The sequence below is a fragment of the Aquila chrysaetos genome, chromosome 6 (genome assembly GCF_900496995.4).
Source record: "Aquila chrysaetos chrysaetos chromosome 6, bAquChr1.4, whole genome shotgun sequence".
Taxonomy (NCBI): Eukaryota; Metazoa; Chordata; class Aves; order Accipitriformes; family Accipitridae; genus Aquila; species Aquila chrysaetos.
In genome coordinates this window covers 27,111,435-27,124,963 of record NC_044009.1, presented here as the reverse complement: position 1 = coordinate 27,124,963, position 13,529 = coordinate 27,111,435, and the positions used below count along the sequence as shown (strand labels likewise).

The window sequence follows — 13,529 nt, the reverse complement described above, 5'->3', positions numbered from 1 at the left end:
CTAAATCTGACTAGTACTACTAGTAATTTTCAGAATAGAATTTGGTTTTCCATATATACATGATCTGTTTATAAAAGTCATTTAACATGAACAACGCAAACAGAAAAACATTTTTGTAGTCAGGTTCCCATTTCCATGCAGAATTGTGGAGGTAAACTATCTACAATGTGAAGACTGCAATATTGCTTAAATAGCAACTAAAACTGCTTTAGAAAGCATGATCTGTTAATGACAATTTTAAGGTGTTTTTAACAGAGAGGACAGTTTTGTCCCAAAATTTATCTAACTGCTTTCATACTATGAGGTCATATTTTGATGATTTATATAACAAGATGGCCTAAACAGTGGCAAGTCATCTTCTTCCCCCAAAATACATTCTTCAGACTTGAGTGTATGAATAATCAACCTTCACAGACCTTGCTCCAAATAAAATTATAGTTACAGAATAGAATTACAGTTCTTGCAAATACCACAAACCCTTCAGTCAAGATTGATTCCTACATGGATGGTGAATTCACTGGGTGAGCAGGCAGCTCATCTCTGTAACACCCAATGCCATCACTGTGAGGAAATTCAGAAACTCAGCCAGGGAGTCCTAGCAAAAGGGATGCAGTCTCTCTTACTGTATCTATGGACTTGGATGTTAGAACCACTTTTGAAAGGTAAATTTTAAGCATACAAGATCAGAACAGGTCCACCAGAAGTTCCTTCCCAAACATCTTTTTAGTTCATAGCAACTCAGATCTAGCCAAGTCTGGAAGTTTCTTCTAACAGCTGTCGCCCTTGACAGGCGAACCCAGTTACGTACAGCCCCACGAAAGAGGAACTTGTACCTGAACGCTGACCAGCACAAGGGACTGTGGGAGCCAACCCAAGAAGCTGACGACAGTTCTATGTTCAAACACACTGCGAAGACCAAGGCCCCGATGCCCAACACTGCATCGCTATGAACACCCCCACTCGTAACACGCTTTGAAGTCCAATGGCATAGGTTGCTAGCTATAGGGCCAATAAACCGCACATTTCTCTGACATCACGTTTTCATTCTTCAGCGTCAAGAGCACTTGTGATTGAAACCTGCAGTTCAGTAAGACCAAAGCAGCTTAGGATTTGTTTTACATTAGAGGCAGCCAAGCCGCTACCTGAACACGGCTTAGAGGTACCTACATTAGGTGACTTCTGAGAGCAGAGGTCTCTATTAAACCAAGTCATAACCAGACCCAATTGCAGAAAGCTAAGGCTAGGGTGTTCCAATCACGCTTTTAAGTAACGAGGATTAACAACTGAGCAAAAATAGCGAAGAATGTCGTAGAACCTCCACTTCTTGAAGCCTTTCAGTCAAAACTGGTATTCAAAACACAACCTAGAGCTCCAATACTAATTATAGACTAGATGTACGAGTCACTTCATTACTGTGCACGGTCTACAATTAGCTGTTACTGCTGCAGAAAGCAAGCCCAGGATCAGTGTGGATCAGTCAGCTCTACAGCAATTTAGAGGATGGACTGAAAACAAACCAACCCCCAAAACTCTTCTGTCACTGTACAACTCCTGGAATACTATGTAGTATTCAAAATGAGGGTATTTTCATAGTATTTTGACTTCTTTTCCCTTATAAAGAATATAGTTAAATAAATAAATAAAGGGCAGGAGGACTGATAGGTCTATACAGCAGTCCCACACAAGGGGAGATTACAGGTGAATTTTAACTTCTGGAAAAGAAATACCAAAGAATATACAGGTTTAGGTCTATAAAATCACACACAAGATGGCAAACAGGAAAAAAATACATACCATTACTCAGAAAACACATCAGAAAGTAGCAAATGAAAGTGATCAGGCAGAAGCTATGAAAGAAACATACTTTTACACATACTGTACAGTAAAATAGTGGAACTCCTGGCACAGGATGCTGCAGAATCCTCCCAAAATGCGTTAAAAGAATTAGGCCATTTAATGGGTGAGACCTTATTCAGAGATGCACACAGTGCCGCTGGCTCAGGAAGTCCTTAAACAACCGTCTGCTAAAAACTGGGAATGCGATCGGTATTACTGACCACTGTGTCTCTGGGCTGGAAACACTTTTGGTTTGCCATAGCACAGCCTATTCTTCTGAGCACGCGTCTGTTAACACGCACACATCGGAACTACTGCTCATTGTCTTACTGCTTCTAGCTAACATTAACCTGCTCATAGTAGTAATGGTAAAAATAAGAGCCATTTTTAATAGGTCATTCTATTAAATATCTATTATTATTTCTGGAAATGAAAAAACCCAACCCAAAACATCAAGAAATTGTAACTGCAGCTAAGACCCCAGCTCAAGTCCTAATCTCACCCTGTCCCTTTTTACACCAAAGAGCACAATATTTTTATCAGCTAGTATGAAATAACACAAAGAATTGGAGATGTTTAAGCTGGCATTTCCTGATCTGCATGTCCAAGATCAAACGCTTTATTTTTTTAATAAATATTTTGGTTTCAGATTTATTGTTTTAATGTATTTCCATTTATTAAAGATGTAAACAACAAGCTTTTAAACTTGAACAGAGTATCTCAAAAGTTATGGGTTAATAAAATTTATGCTATTAAACCCATAACATAGTAAGGGAAGTATTACTCTAGCTAAGCAAAGTGAGTTTGTACAATTAAATCATTATGAAGTACAGATCATTTTCAATAATGTTTGTAAAGAGCTATCAAAAAAGCATAACAATTATCAGCAGAATTCTTTTTAGAAAGCATTCTTTCAAATTAAGTTTTTCTTGAATTAATACACACTGCCCAAATCCTTTTGAAAATGATATGTGCATTGGACAGAAAACCACCACAGCTTAAACAACATACACCTCATGATGCCACTAAAGCATTTTTAGCTGTGTGGTATAATAAGATAGAAACCTTATTTTTTTCTCTGCAATATGAATTTCGTTTCCATGCAAATGTTTTTGAATGAAAGTGTTTTATTACATGAAAGCTTGCAGAAATAAATTCTGTTAAATACAGAAAAAAATTTAAAAGTGTGACATTTTTCTTAGAAAAACGTTGTGACAAGGTTTAGGCAAAACTGACCTATTTCCTTAGGAATTGTTCTATATTCTGTTATAAAACAGCTCAAATATATTTTCTATGCTTTATACAAGATGAAATAGGATTTACACAAGAAACGTGTAAGTTCTCATATGTCCAGCAATTGTGTTCATTTCACAAAAAAAAAAAAGTAGTCTTACAGCATCAACAACTGCATAACATAAAACTATCACCTGTCTTTCCTACTGACCATGTCCACACTACTTCCTATTTCATGCCAAAAAGACTTTCAAAGTTTTCCTTAGTTACTAATGAGACTTAAGAGTCTTAACCAGATGATTTTGGTTCATTACTCATACAATAAATGTTGAGCTATTTGTTTCAAATGACTCCACGGAGAACAATTTATAATATAAACTGCTGCAGCAACTGAATTTTTTTTTTTTAAACTTTGCTTCTAATAAACTTGAGCATTTCAAGCCATGTAGTTCAAAGCATCTAAAAAGATTTGAAACACCTCTTACTTCAATTTCTTATTTTTTTAATATATACTGGGAAAGATGTTCCTTAAAACACTTCCTTTGTAGGGCTAGAGTTGAAGTCTATGACTTTAAAATCAAATTCATAGTTGGAAAAAAAAAAAAAAACAACTAACTTTTTTTTCCTCCTATCTCTAAGATCACAAGTGTAACTAGCTCAGGATGTTACAATATTAAAAAACATTGTGAAAAGTAACAGAACAAGTTGACACACTTTCAGATGTGACATTTAAAACAGCAATATTGCTTTTCCAATTTTTAACTCTTGAAGAAAAACATCAACTGAAATATTTCCTGAAAATTTTGGTCAAACTTGCTTTCATGTTTGCAAAGTTGAAAGAATATACAGCTATAGAATGCCTGAAGCACTCATGCCGATGTTTGAAAATTTTATAAAGCCTTCTCACATAACATTCACATTGAAATCTTACATTTATCACCCCAGCCTCAGTATCTGACTTTCAATTAACAAGCAAGGTTAAAAACCAATGTTTTTAGACTATAAAGTTACAATAACAAATACTTGAAAGTAAGTGAAAAAAACACCCATTTCACTGATATCTTAACGGTTTTATTCACAAAATAAACAGCTTCATCTTTCCAAAGGAAGAATTTAACAGAAAGGCTCAATGCAATAGTTATAAAAAAGTGGTACTGAAAATTTGAAAAAGTCTCATAAAATTTACAAATGCAAACTATCACTTTGTACAAAATATTTTTTTAAAGAAAGTTCAGTAATAGTTTTTAAAATACAGTTTTAATAGCTCAAATGCACGTTTCTTTCAAACTCTGGTTAGGTATTATTTTCGTCTGTGTGGGGAATTCTCCCTTCGTCTGTCCTCGTTCTTTCTGGATTCTCTGTACTGGTCAGAATAACGGTTGTACTTCTCTCGGTGTTTCTCTGAACCATTTCTGTATCGGTCTTCTTGTTCCTCCTCTCTTGGACTTGAATTATTATGGGCTCTCTCTCTGGATTTTGATCTTTCTCTTTTTCTACTGCGATGTCCATTATCTTTGCTCCAGTGTCTGTAGTTTTCATCATCAGACAAAGAAGCTCTTCTCTCTGCTTTTTTTGGTTTTGAATTACTGTGCTTATTTTCCAAATCCTTACTTCTTTCATGGTTCCTATCCTTTCCACTATGGTAACCATCTCTGCCATTGGACTCATCTCTGTGATGATACTTTGATACGTCATCTCTCCTGTGTGATTCTCTCAAATTTTGGTGATTTCTTTCTGATTTGCTCTCAGTATCACTTCTTTCCTCTTGCTGCCTCCTTCCCATTTTCTTTTCAAGTGATTTCCTTTTCCTTTCCTGTTTTTTCCTGGAAACTTTATCAGATTCTCTATTTTTCTTTTGCATTCTCTTTCTTTTCACTTTAGGAACATCTGAAATTATAACAAATCAGGGGAATAAGGTTGCATTTTAATTTATTAAGCTTAACTTGTTAAACTACATAGAAAGTTCTAGAGAGTTATTTTTTGTCAGAAAACTTTTGTGGGTATGTATCTGGACAAAGGTTTCAAAATAATGAGCTTTGACTTTATTGCTCCCCCCTACCCCCAACTGAGTATCTCATGCAATGGGGGAAAAATCACCCATTCTTTAATTAGAGCAGGTACTGATTATTTTTAAATGTCTGTCTGCATTACAGGCTTTTTATTTTACATAAAGAGAAATTCTCCATAAAAGTGTGAATGACTACCAAGCCCAAGACTATTCTCCATTCTTCCTCTAAGCTTCAATATTTCTCAGTAACTCCGCTGTTACTAACACAAGACCCTCATGTTAACAAAAAGCAAGGTCATAATGCATCACCCCAAAACCTTAAGAGCATACAAATAAGAAATTACGGAATAGCCTTCTGCATTTCATTCCATTTACAATGCCTATACAGGTGTTGAGAACATGATGCAGCTCAAACGACAAAGAAACTTCTTCCTCAACTTACAAACAACCCAACAAACCCACGCTTGAATGCAAAACATTACTAAGCCATAGTAATGACTTACAATACCAAGTCACATTAGTGTAAAAAGAGTAACTCACTCAATGGGAGTCTGACATAAGATCTGCAAACCTGTTGATCCAAGAATTTTTTGGTTACACAAGATATGCTTTCATTTAAAAAATGAAAATGAATTCTATGTACTGACAGAACTCCAACCTTGCTTCTCTGCTCCCCCCCGCCCCCAACTAAATTGCTTAAGAGGCAACAACTCAAATTTGTACAGATGGGCCTGCCACTCACGAGTATCCATCAGCAGGGCTTTTGTCCCTTAGCTATCTGCAAGTGATGCCTGACTTTTGAGATCCTCTACCCATCATCATCCTCTTGCTGACTTGATACAAAAGGACCAGGCATAGGCTGTAAAGTCATACATCAAAGCACTCTCACAAATAATTTTTTTAGAAAGATCACCTTTCCCAGACCATCCAGTCTCTAAAAATAGTTTACTTTTCCAATTACTTCCTGGAAAAGCTTATCAGTCAATAGAGATTAAAAACAGCAGATGGGGAAAAAATCTCCAACACTACCCTGTGAGGAGACAGAGGCATGCTGAAACGGCTTGAGATAGTGGTACCAAGCAACATAACAATGGCCCTCTGGCTCATTTTCAGGAGAAATAGTGACAGCTTTGTCAACAATTTAAGATTAAAACTAGCTTCTGTATTTCCAAATACACAGTAGGGCTCATCTCAGTGGAAGAGGCCTTACTCTTCCTGTTTGCTCTTTATAAGGAACCTCTAGATTTCACTTGACAGTATTTATCAATAACAGCCATTTAGAATAATTGTTAATTCACCTTATTGTATGAACTATAGTATCATATCAGCTAACTGTTTCTAAACACCTTTTGAAAATACCACAGCCATAAACTGATTTAATAGTACATCAAATATCTGAATTCTACAGCAGCTGGCTAGTCTCATGTCTGAACTAAGGCTTCCTCGCACTCTGATAAAACATGATAATGGATCAATTCAAATAGATTTTAATAAAGTTTTTTAAACAGTTTCCCCTACTATTTTACATCCACCAGAATGCAAAAAAAATACCTGAGAAAGGAAATAAAAAGGAACAAGCTGCTTTAATAACCAAGAAATTTTGTCCTCTGCTGGACTGCTTTTGGTTGGAAGGACCTCTCCAGAGCAGTGCTGAGCTGAGCTAGCTGGTGAAGTTCCACACATTAACTGCCAGTAAGAAAGTAATCTCTCATTTAGCTGTATGCTCAACTTCTCCATTTCTAATCAGCAGTTCTTCTATTTTCTCTTATGCACTGCACTGTTAAAACACTGAAATACTGTAGCACATTCCTCTGAAAAATGCCTTTCAACTCTACCACGTTATTTTAAAGATTTAAAAAGCTGCAAACACAAGAAGACTTGGAGTTATAACCAGTAATGGGCCTCAACCAAGTTTACCATTAAAGAATATAGTTATCTCCAATTACTGTTCTGACCACTGTATTTAAGTCCACAAGAACTAGGAAAAAAAAAAAAAAGTAAGTGAAACCAGGCTGCAAAGATATCAAAATGCAAGTTTTAATCAATGTGTTCCTGAATGGAGAAAGGACAAGTAGTAAAAGGGAAGGTCCTAAACTTACAAAAATAAAGTGTTCATACTAGCAGACTGCAGACTCAGTTGGTTTGTCACTAAGGACTTACCTCTCTGGTTCCTATCAAAGAGCTCAGCAGAGCTGCAGCTGCCTATATGCAGGAGCCATCTGGCTCTTTGCTGAACCAACGCCTTCTCTGACCCTGTTTAACTGTGCCCTCCTCTAGTGCTTTGTCGTCATTAATGCGATTAATGTGATGACACACAAATCAGACTTTATACGGTAAGATAGCAATGGAGAACAAAAGTGCATTTCCAAAGCATGAGCAGTTCACACTGCTTTTATTTTATTAATCAACGTTTTCATTTCAAAGGCACGTAATAAATCAAATCAACTTTGAATCAGCAAGCTTCTGTACTATAGAAATGCATGCTGTGTGATCATCTGCTCATGTTATATACAAGTGGGAGACTGCACACACTAACACATACTAGTGTGTACTTTATAGATTAAGCCATGTTTATGACACCTCATGTCAAATAGAAGGTTCTACATCAGCAGGATGGTATAAATGCTAAACCCTAATTAATGCATAAAACTACAAAATACTAAGTTGTCAGCAAAAGCTAATTCTTCCTTGGAGATTTCTCTGCAGACAAGAACCTTCACTGTATCACCACACAAACTCTTCCTTAGGAAGAGGAATTAGAAATGGAGACTCTGAAGGAGAATAAAGTTTAAACACATTGCTAGAACTGAACAATGTCATTTCTGACCCATGAAGAAGCACATATTTACAGGGAAGGACACAAGTAGTATCAAGCTTAATCAATCAAGCCAAGCAAAAAAGAGTTGTAGACATTAGTCTCCACAGTTCACCAGTAAGCATCCCACAGAAATATTAATAGGGAATGACTCTAATCCCTCCATCCTCCACTAAACTGAAGTGATAGCACTGTGCAACAGGTATCAACTGTGCAGAAAAAAACTCATCTACAAAACAATGTTCCTCAGAAATTTAAGTTTTTAAAAATGGAATTAAGTTTTTCTAAATTCTAAAATAAATTTCCATGAGCAGTATTTTAAAAACTTGTAAGTTTTAAAAAATTGATTAGTTTTTAAAGCAGAGAAAGTAACACTGTCTTTAGCTAGTTTTTTCTCAAAACAAGTATATATAAAAATAAATAGGTGTATAGAAGTAAATAGAAGAGAAGTAAATAGTTATAGCTAGTATTTAAGTACCGGAGTCACTGCTGTTGTCACTGCTAGATGAGGAGTCACTGCTGCTGGATGACTCTGAGCTGCTACTGCTGCTGTCAGAATCAGAATCTGAGGAAGAGTCTGTCTCTGAAGATGAAGAGGAATCTGATGACTCAACGTCTTGTTTCTGTGTCATTATCATCTTTGGTGCATTTTTAAGATGCTCTCGTAATTCATCCCTAATCAACAAAAAAAGTTTTTTTTTTTTTCCTCAACTTTTTTTTTTTGGCAGGGGGGAGGGGAGAGAAGAAAAGTAAATATCAAATCAGAATAGTGTTCCTCACGTTAGTCCTCCAAGGCCAATAGAAGTGAAGAAATTGATGGCAAAGCGAGTGTTTCTTGGGTTATCCCGAGGCAATAATCCCTCAAAGAAAGGCTGCAATGTTCTGATGGAAACAAACATCTAAATTAAACACCATGCCAGCTTCGCACAAATTCTCACTGACATTAGTAAACTGAAAAACAAACTGTATGGATCTCCATAGGACAGCAAAAGTTTTCTCTTCATGCATTTTTCTATACTTTCATTGTTTATATCTGTGATGTATCTGATCCATATGCTATCTAAAAACTTGTTCTTTTATGAAAACAAACTTCTTCACACACAAGAATTACATACATACTGTCAGTTTATGACAAAAGAAAGCCTAACTTTGTGAAGCCCTGAAGAGACTTGTGAAATTGCAGTAGCCTGTGATAGAAAAGGATAATACTTGTTGACCAAGAAGTTCGAAGATCTAGGTATCTATGCTGAAATCCCATCAAATGGGGCCCTAAGTATAGTTTCAAGTTTAAGTTTACATGAGCTAAAGCATCTAATAAATTCTTCATCATAGAGGAAATTCCAATTTACAGGAAATAGCTCAAGCAACTGAAAGGAACATTGCCAGAATACAATGCATTAAATCACATACAGGCTTAAAACAATGTGTTATTTACACTACACTTAAGGATAAGCAACTAATCATAGAAAAACTGTTACTAGTAGTTATTGTGCTTTCTTCTAAGTTTTGTCAACAAAAAGCCATAGTAACATTTATTACACAGCTATATAGCTGACAATAAAAATAGACTTGCACTTGGAAAATTCTTATACAAGCTGAATATCATTGGGAAAAAAAAAGATACATCTTGCAAATAGTCATGCATATATTTGAACTCAAATTGGTAGTAACACACTCAGCTTAATGGGACTCTTTGCAATGACTAAATTTATACATGAACTGATTCTTGAAGTACTGCAGCTACAGAACTGCAGTCTTAGTTGAACTTGAAAACAGTTCTTATCTGTACTTTTTCAGATAAAGAAACTAATTAAATTTACAGTTTTGAAAATAAAATTTCAACTTACTCATCTTTTAATCTTGCATTTAGATTAGGAAGTCCCATATATTCACTGAGTTCCTGAAAGAATATTTTGACAAAAATTCTACTGGAGGATGTGGTAGTTTCTTCACTCAGTATTATACATTCAAGGACCTGAAAATATTTAGAAAAACCTTTAGAAAAAAACCTTAAGTTTAAACATACATTCTTTTTATTTATCTTAAAAACTTTTTTCTCATGAAATAACTAATAAAGATTGATTTCTCCCTGCAAGAACATAAACGCTGTAATTCCTAGTCAAGACTTGCTTCCTCAAAAATTCTTTTCTACCACCTGGGAGCAGTTTCTGATCATATTTATGCTAGTAATTCTTCAAGGATTTATTTTATCCAGGAAAGCTCCTAAAGAGAAAAATAAGGTGTGTGAACTTCTGGGAATTTAAAGATTCGGGACTTAAGTTCTAAAGAGGGGATATATTTGGACTGACTTGTGTGTGCCTGAAGAATGACAATTAGGCTAGGCTGTGAAACGAGAATAGAACAGTATGAAAAGAGAAGTTACCTTGATATATATTTCTTCATTTTTAATGTTATATTATTATATCTCAGAATGCAAGACTGCTTTTATTTATTTGGCACTTAAATCACAAAATAGCAGTATTTTTTAATTTCTTATAATTCTTTAGAACTTTTAATTTTATACATTAAGATAATTTTTAAAGGTTTCTTGTTTTTCAGAGACAGTTCTGCTATTTATGTTGCTGATTAAAAGTTCAAAATTGTAAAAAAGTACATTTTAATCATCCAATTCCAGCTGAGGTCCATAAAATAACAGCTTAAATCAACTGCTTCAGAATGGGGAAGGGAGGAGGATGATGCACAGGGGCAGAAAGAGGAGATGGAGCAACACAGAATTGTTCAACAGTGTCTGAGAAGATACTTAAAATAATCCAGTTTGCTACAAATACAAGTAGTTCCAAACTGTAGAATAAATACAAAACTAAAGTATTATATATTATTTCTGAATACTGCAGATTAATTATTGAAGAAGATATCTAGGACAATAGCCTTTTTTACTTACACTCCAGGGAATTGAATCGGTGTACAGTAGATGAGCAAACATCTTGGCAACATTCCTCAGTTTGTTCGTTTCCAAACGATGAATAGTATCGTATTGTTCTTTGAAAATAGCTTCAAAGGATTCCATATATTCTTTTTTCAACATGCAGAAACGCTGAGAAAACATTGTACAAATTAAACAACCAGATTAAACAAAATATTAAACACGCAAATAACCTACATGTAAGTGACATAATGGTGCAAATATTTACTGCAAGATTTTCCTTTTAAATAACCCTTGGAGAAGAAAAATACCTTCAAATGGATACATTTTGTTGCTTTCAGCAGTTTGTCAGAACAAGAAACTCATCTGCATTGCAAAGTAGTAATTATCAATTTTGAACTACAACAAATTATCAGGCAATTTTTTACTTCTGTACATCCATTATTTTCACCTGATGTAACCCCATCAAATGTAACTTTTTTTCATCACATCACTGAATGACTATTTAAAATTAAAGAGGCAGTAGGGAACACAGAGGTAAGACATTTTGGATATAAACATTCCAGAGAACATGGAAATTAACATTTATATTCTAGTGAACATGTAGATTCACATGGTTAGTGCTTTGTTACTGACTGTCAGCAGAAGTATTTACTCAAATACTAGACAAAAAATACAAATGGAAAAAGCATTCCCTTTCAGCATAACTTGCTCCCTTGAGAAGACAAGTATTTTATCATAACTAGTCAGACCTGTCAATGTCATAGATAGGGAAAACTTAACTAAGAAATAACTGCAACTAAATTAGCAATTAGTTACATAAAAACAAAGAGCTAGCTCTTTACTGAAAAACAAACAAAAAACCCCACCCACAAGCTCAGGACAGTAAGTATTCAGTCTTGTGCTCTAAATAAAACCTACTAAGCAGCTTTGAATGAAGTGGTAAAAGACAGGCATCTCCAAAATTAATCTTCAGCACTGTAAAAAGGATATTTTCTGGTAACTCATAATACTTTTACCTCCTTTTAATACCATTCCTTTGCCACTGATTTATTGTTCTACCACAACAATATAAAGAGAAAATGAGTTCTCTCATTCTGCATTTACTATGCTTATTACAATCAAAATGTTAATTCAATCCACTAATACAACCAAGCAACTAATATAACCATTTTCAAAATGATAAAAAGGCTATTAGTTTTATTTATCCATTAAAACTTAAGTTTAACACACCAAAAAATTGAGTAAACCAAATAATTATCTACCATAAAGTGTAAAATCTGAAAACAGAACTCACCCCTGCCAGTAACCCAAAGAATTTCTCATATGTTCTTTGCTGAGCACAGCAATCGAGTATCATATTGCAGAGTTCTTTCTGGTTTAAGAAAAAAAAAAAAATTCTCTAGGTAAATTCACTGTAGCAGCAAAACCCCATCACTACTAAGTACCAAAATATTGAAAAAAGCCTTACGTGGATGCGAGCTTTGAAACAAGAACCTTTACATAAAACTTCATTGGCAACATCAGTAGTTTTCTGAATTTCTCGTGTTTTAGAAGTTATCTGGGACATGAATATGAACTTTTGCCATTCAAACTTCCTCTTCTGCTTAAGCTAAAATTTATGAGTTAACACACTCAAAAAAGGTCAGTTTGTAAATTAGTTTTGACTTTACCACAGTGCAAAAAGGAGGTTTAAGATAAAGAAGGAAGGTTTTGAGGACCTTCTTCGTGGTTTTGGTTTTGTTTGTTTGTTGTTTGGTTTGTTGGGGGTTTTTGGGTTTTTTTTTTTTTTATTATTATTTTTTTTTTTTTTTTTTTTTTTAAATAGCACCAATCCCTGCATTTATAGAAAATGAAGATTCTTTGCAACTTCCAAATGTCAAAATGGCTTACAGACAAGCCATTTGGAAACTCAAATACAATGTGCATGCTTAGCAGTGTATTTCCAAAATCAGAAATATCTGCAGATTTTGGTATGTATTAATATATCTTTAATTATTCAGCTGTAATTTTCACAACAACCTCTGCCTACCATAAGCAAGCAGAAGGCAGTGTTTCACTGTAATTGCTTCACCAGAGAGGCCTGAGGGTGACGTTCAGAAAGACTAAACTTGACCTTGGGAGGCTGATATGCCTAGACTTCCTCTATAACCAAGACAGTGAGGAAGTTATCTAAAGGAGCTGGTTTAGGCTTATGTTCTGAATCACCCTCTAGAACACCATCTCTCATTGGCTAGGAAGGAGCAGAGGAAGCCTAGCTAGAGTAGCCTCCCAAAACTTTTGTGCATTCCCCATCACTGACAGCCTGCCTTCCATTTTTCCCCCATCTCCATGGTGGTCACAGATGTAAGCACCAGCTAAGACAGTCCCGCAGAAGATGCTCTCCTACCATTGATACCAACTATCTAGAACAGCTAGTCCCAGTCTTTCTGGAATACAGGTTGTCTGGCTCCCTCTCTCCTTGTTCCCCAATACCATCACCCCAAGATCATTATTGAATCACCCTCTTGCAGCCACCTCCTCCTATTCCTTCACACATGCCAAACCAAGAACCAGAGGGAAACACACAAGGGGGGATTCTGCTTTTACCTCGCCTCTAGGACCAGAGCCCTTCACCAGCTGAGAGCAGTGATCTAGGCAAGTAAGCATACATGAGTTTAAAACCAAACTTACTCCACTAACCTACTATGTAAGCTGTAATACAGCTATGAACTGGTTTAGGGCACATTTTGAAACATTAATTAAGAAGAATG

General features: G+C 35.3%; 1 protein-coding gene across 4 annotated transcripts in view; it reads right to left on the bottom strand.

The window, feature by feature from the left end:
• Positions 1-4,118: 4,118 nt before the first annotated feature.
• CWC22 (CWC22 spliceosome associated protein homolog) overlaps positions 4,119-13,529 on the bottom strand; it is a 32,442-nt gene continuing 23,031 nt past the window's right edge. For all 4 annotated transcript variants that reach the window (XM_030018120.2, XM_030018117.2, XM_030018118.2 and 1 more), the window contains exons 15-20: positions 12,074-12,151; positions 10,795-10,947; positions 9,740-9,867; positions 8,673-8,774; positions 8,371-8,567; positions 4,119-4,956 (exon numbers count right to left, since the gene is read on the bottom strand). In XM_030018120.2, the coding sequence (XP_029873980.1) occupies positions 4,370-4,956; positions 8,371-8,567; positions 8,673-8,774; positions 9,740-9,867; positions 10,795-10,947; positions 12,074-12,151 (1,245 nt within the window). In that variant the 3' untranslated portion in view covers positions 4,119-4,369. The remainder of the gene's footprint in view (positions 4,957-8,370; positions 8,568-8,672; positions 8,775-9,739; positions 9,868-10,794; positions 10,948-12,073; positions 12,152-13,529) is intronic.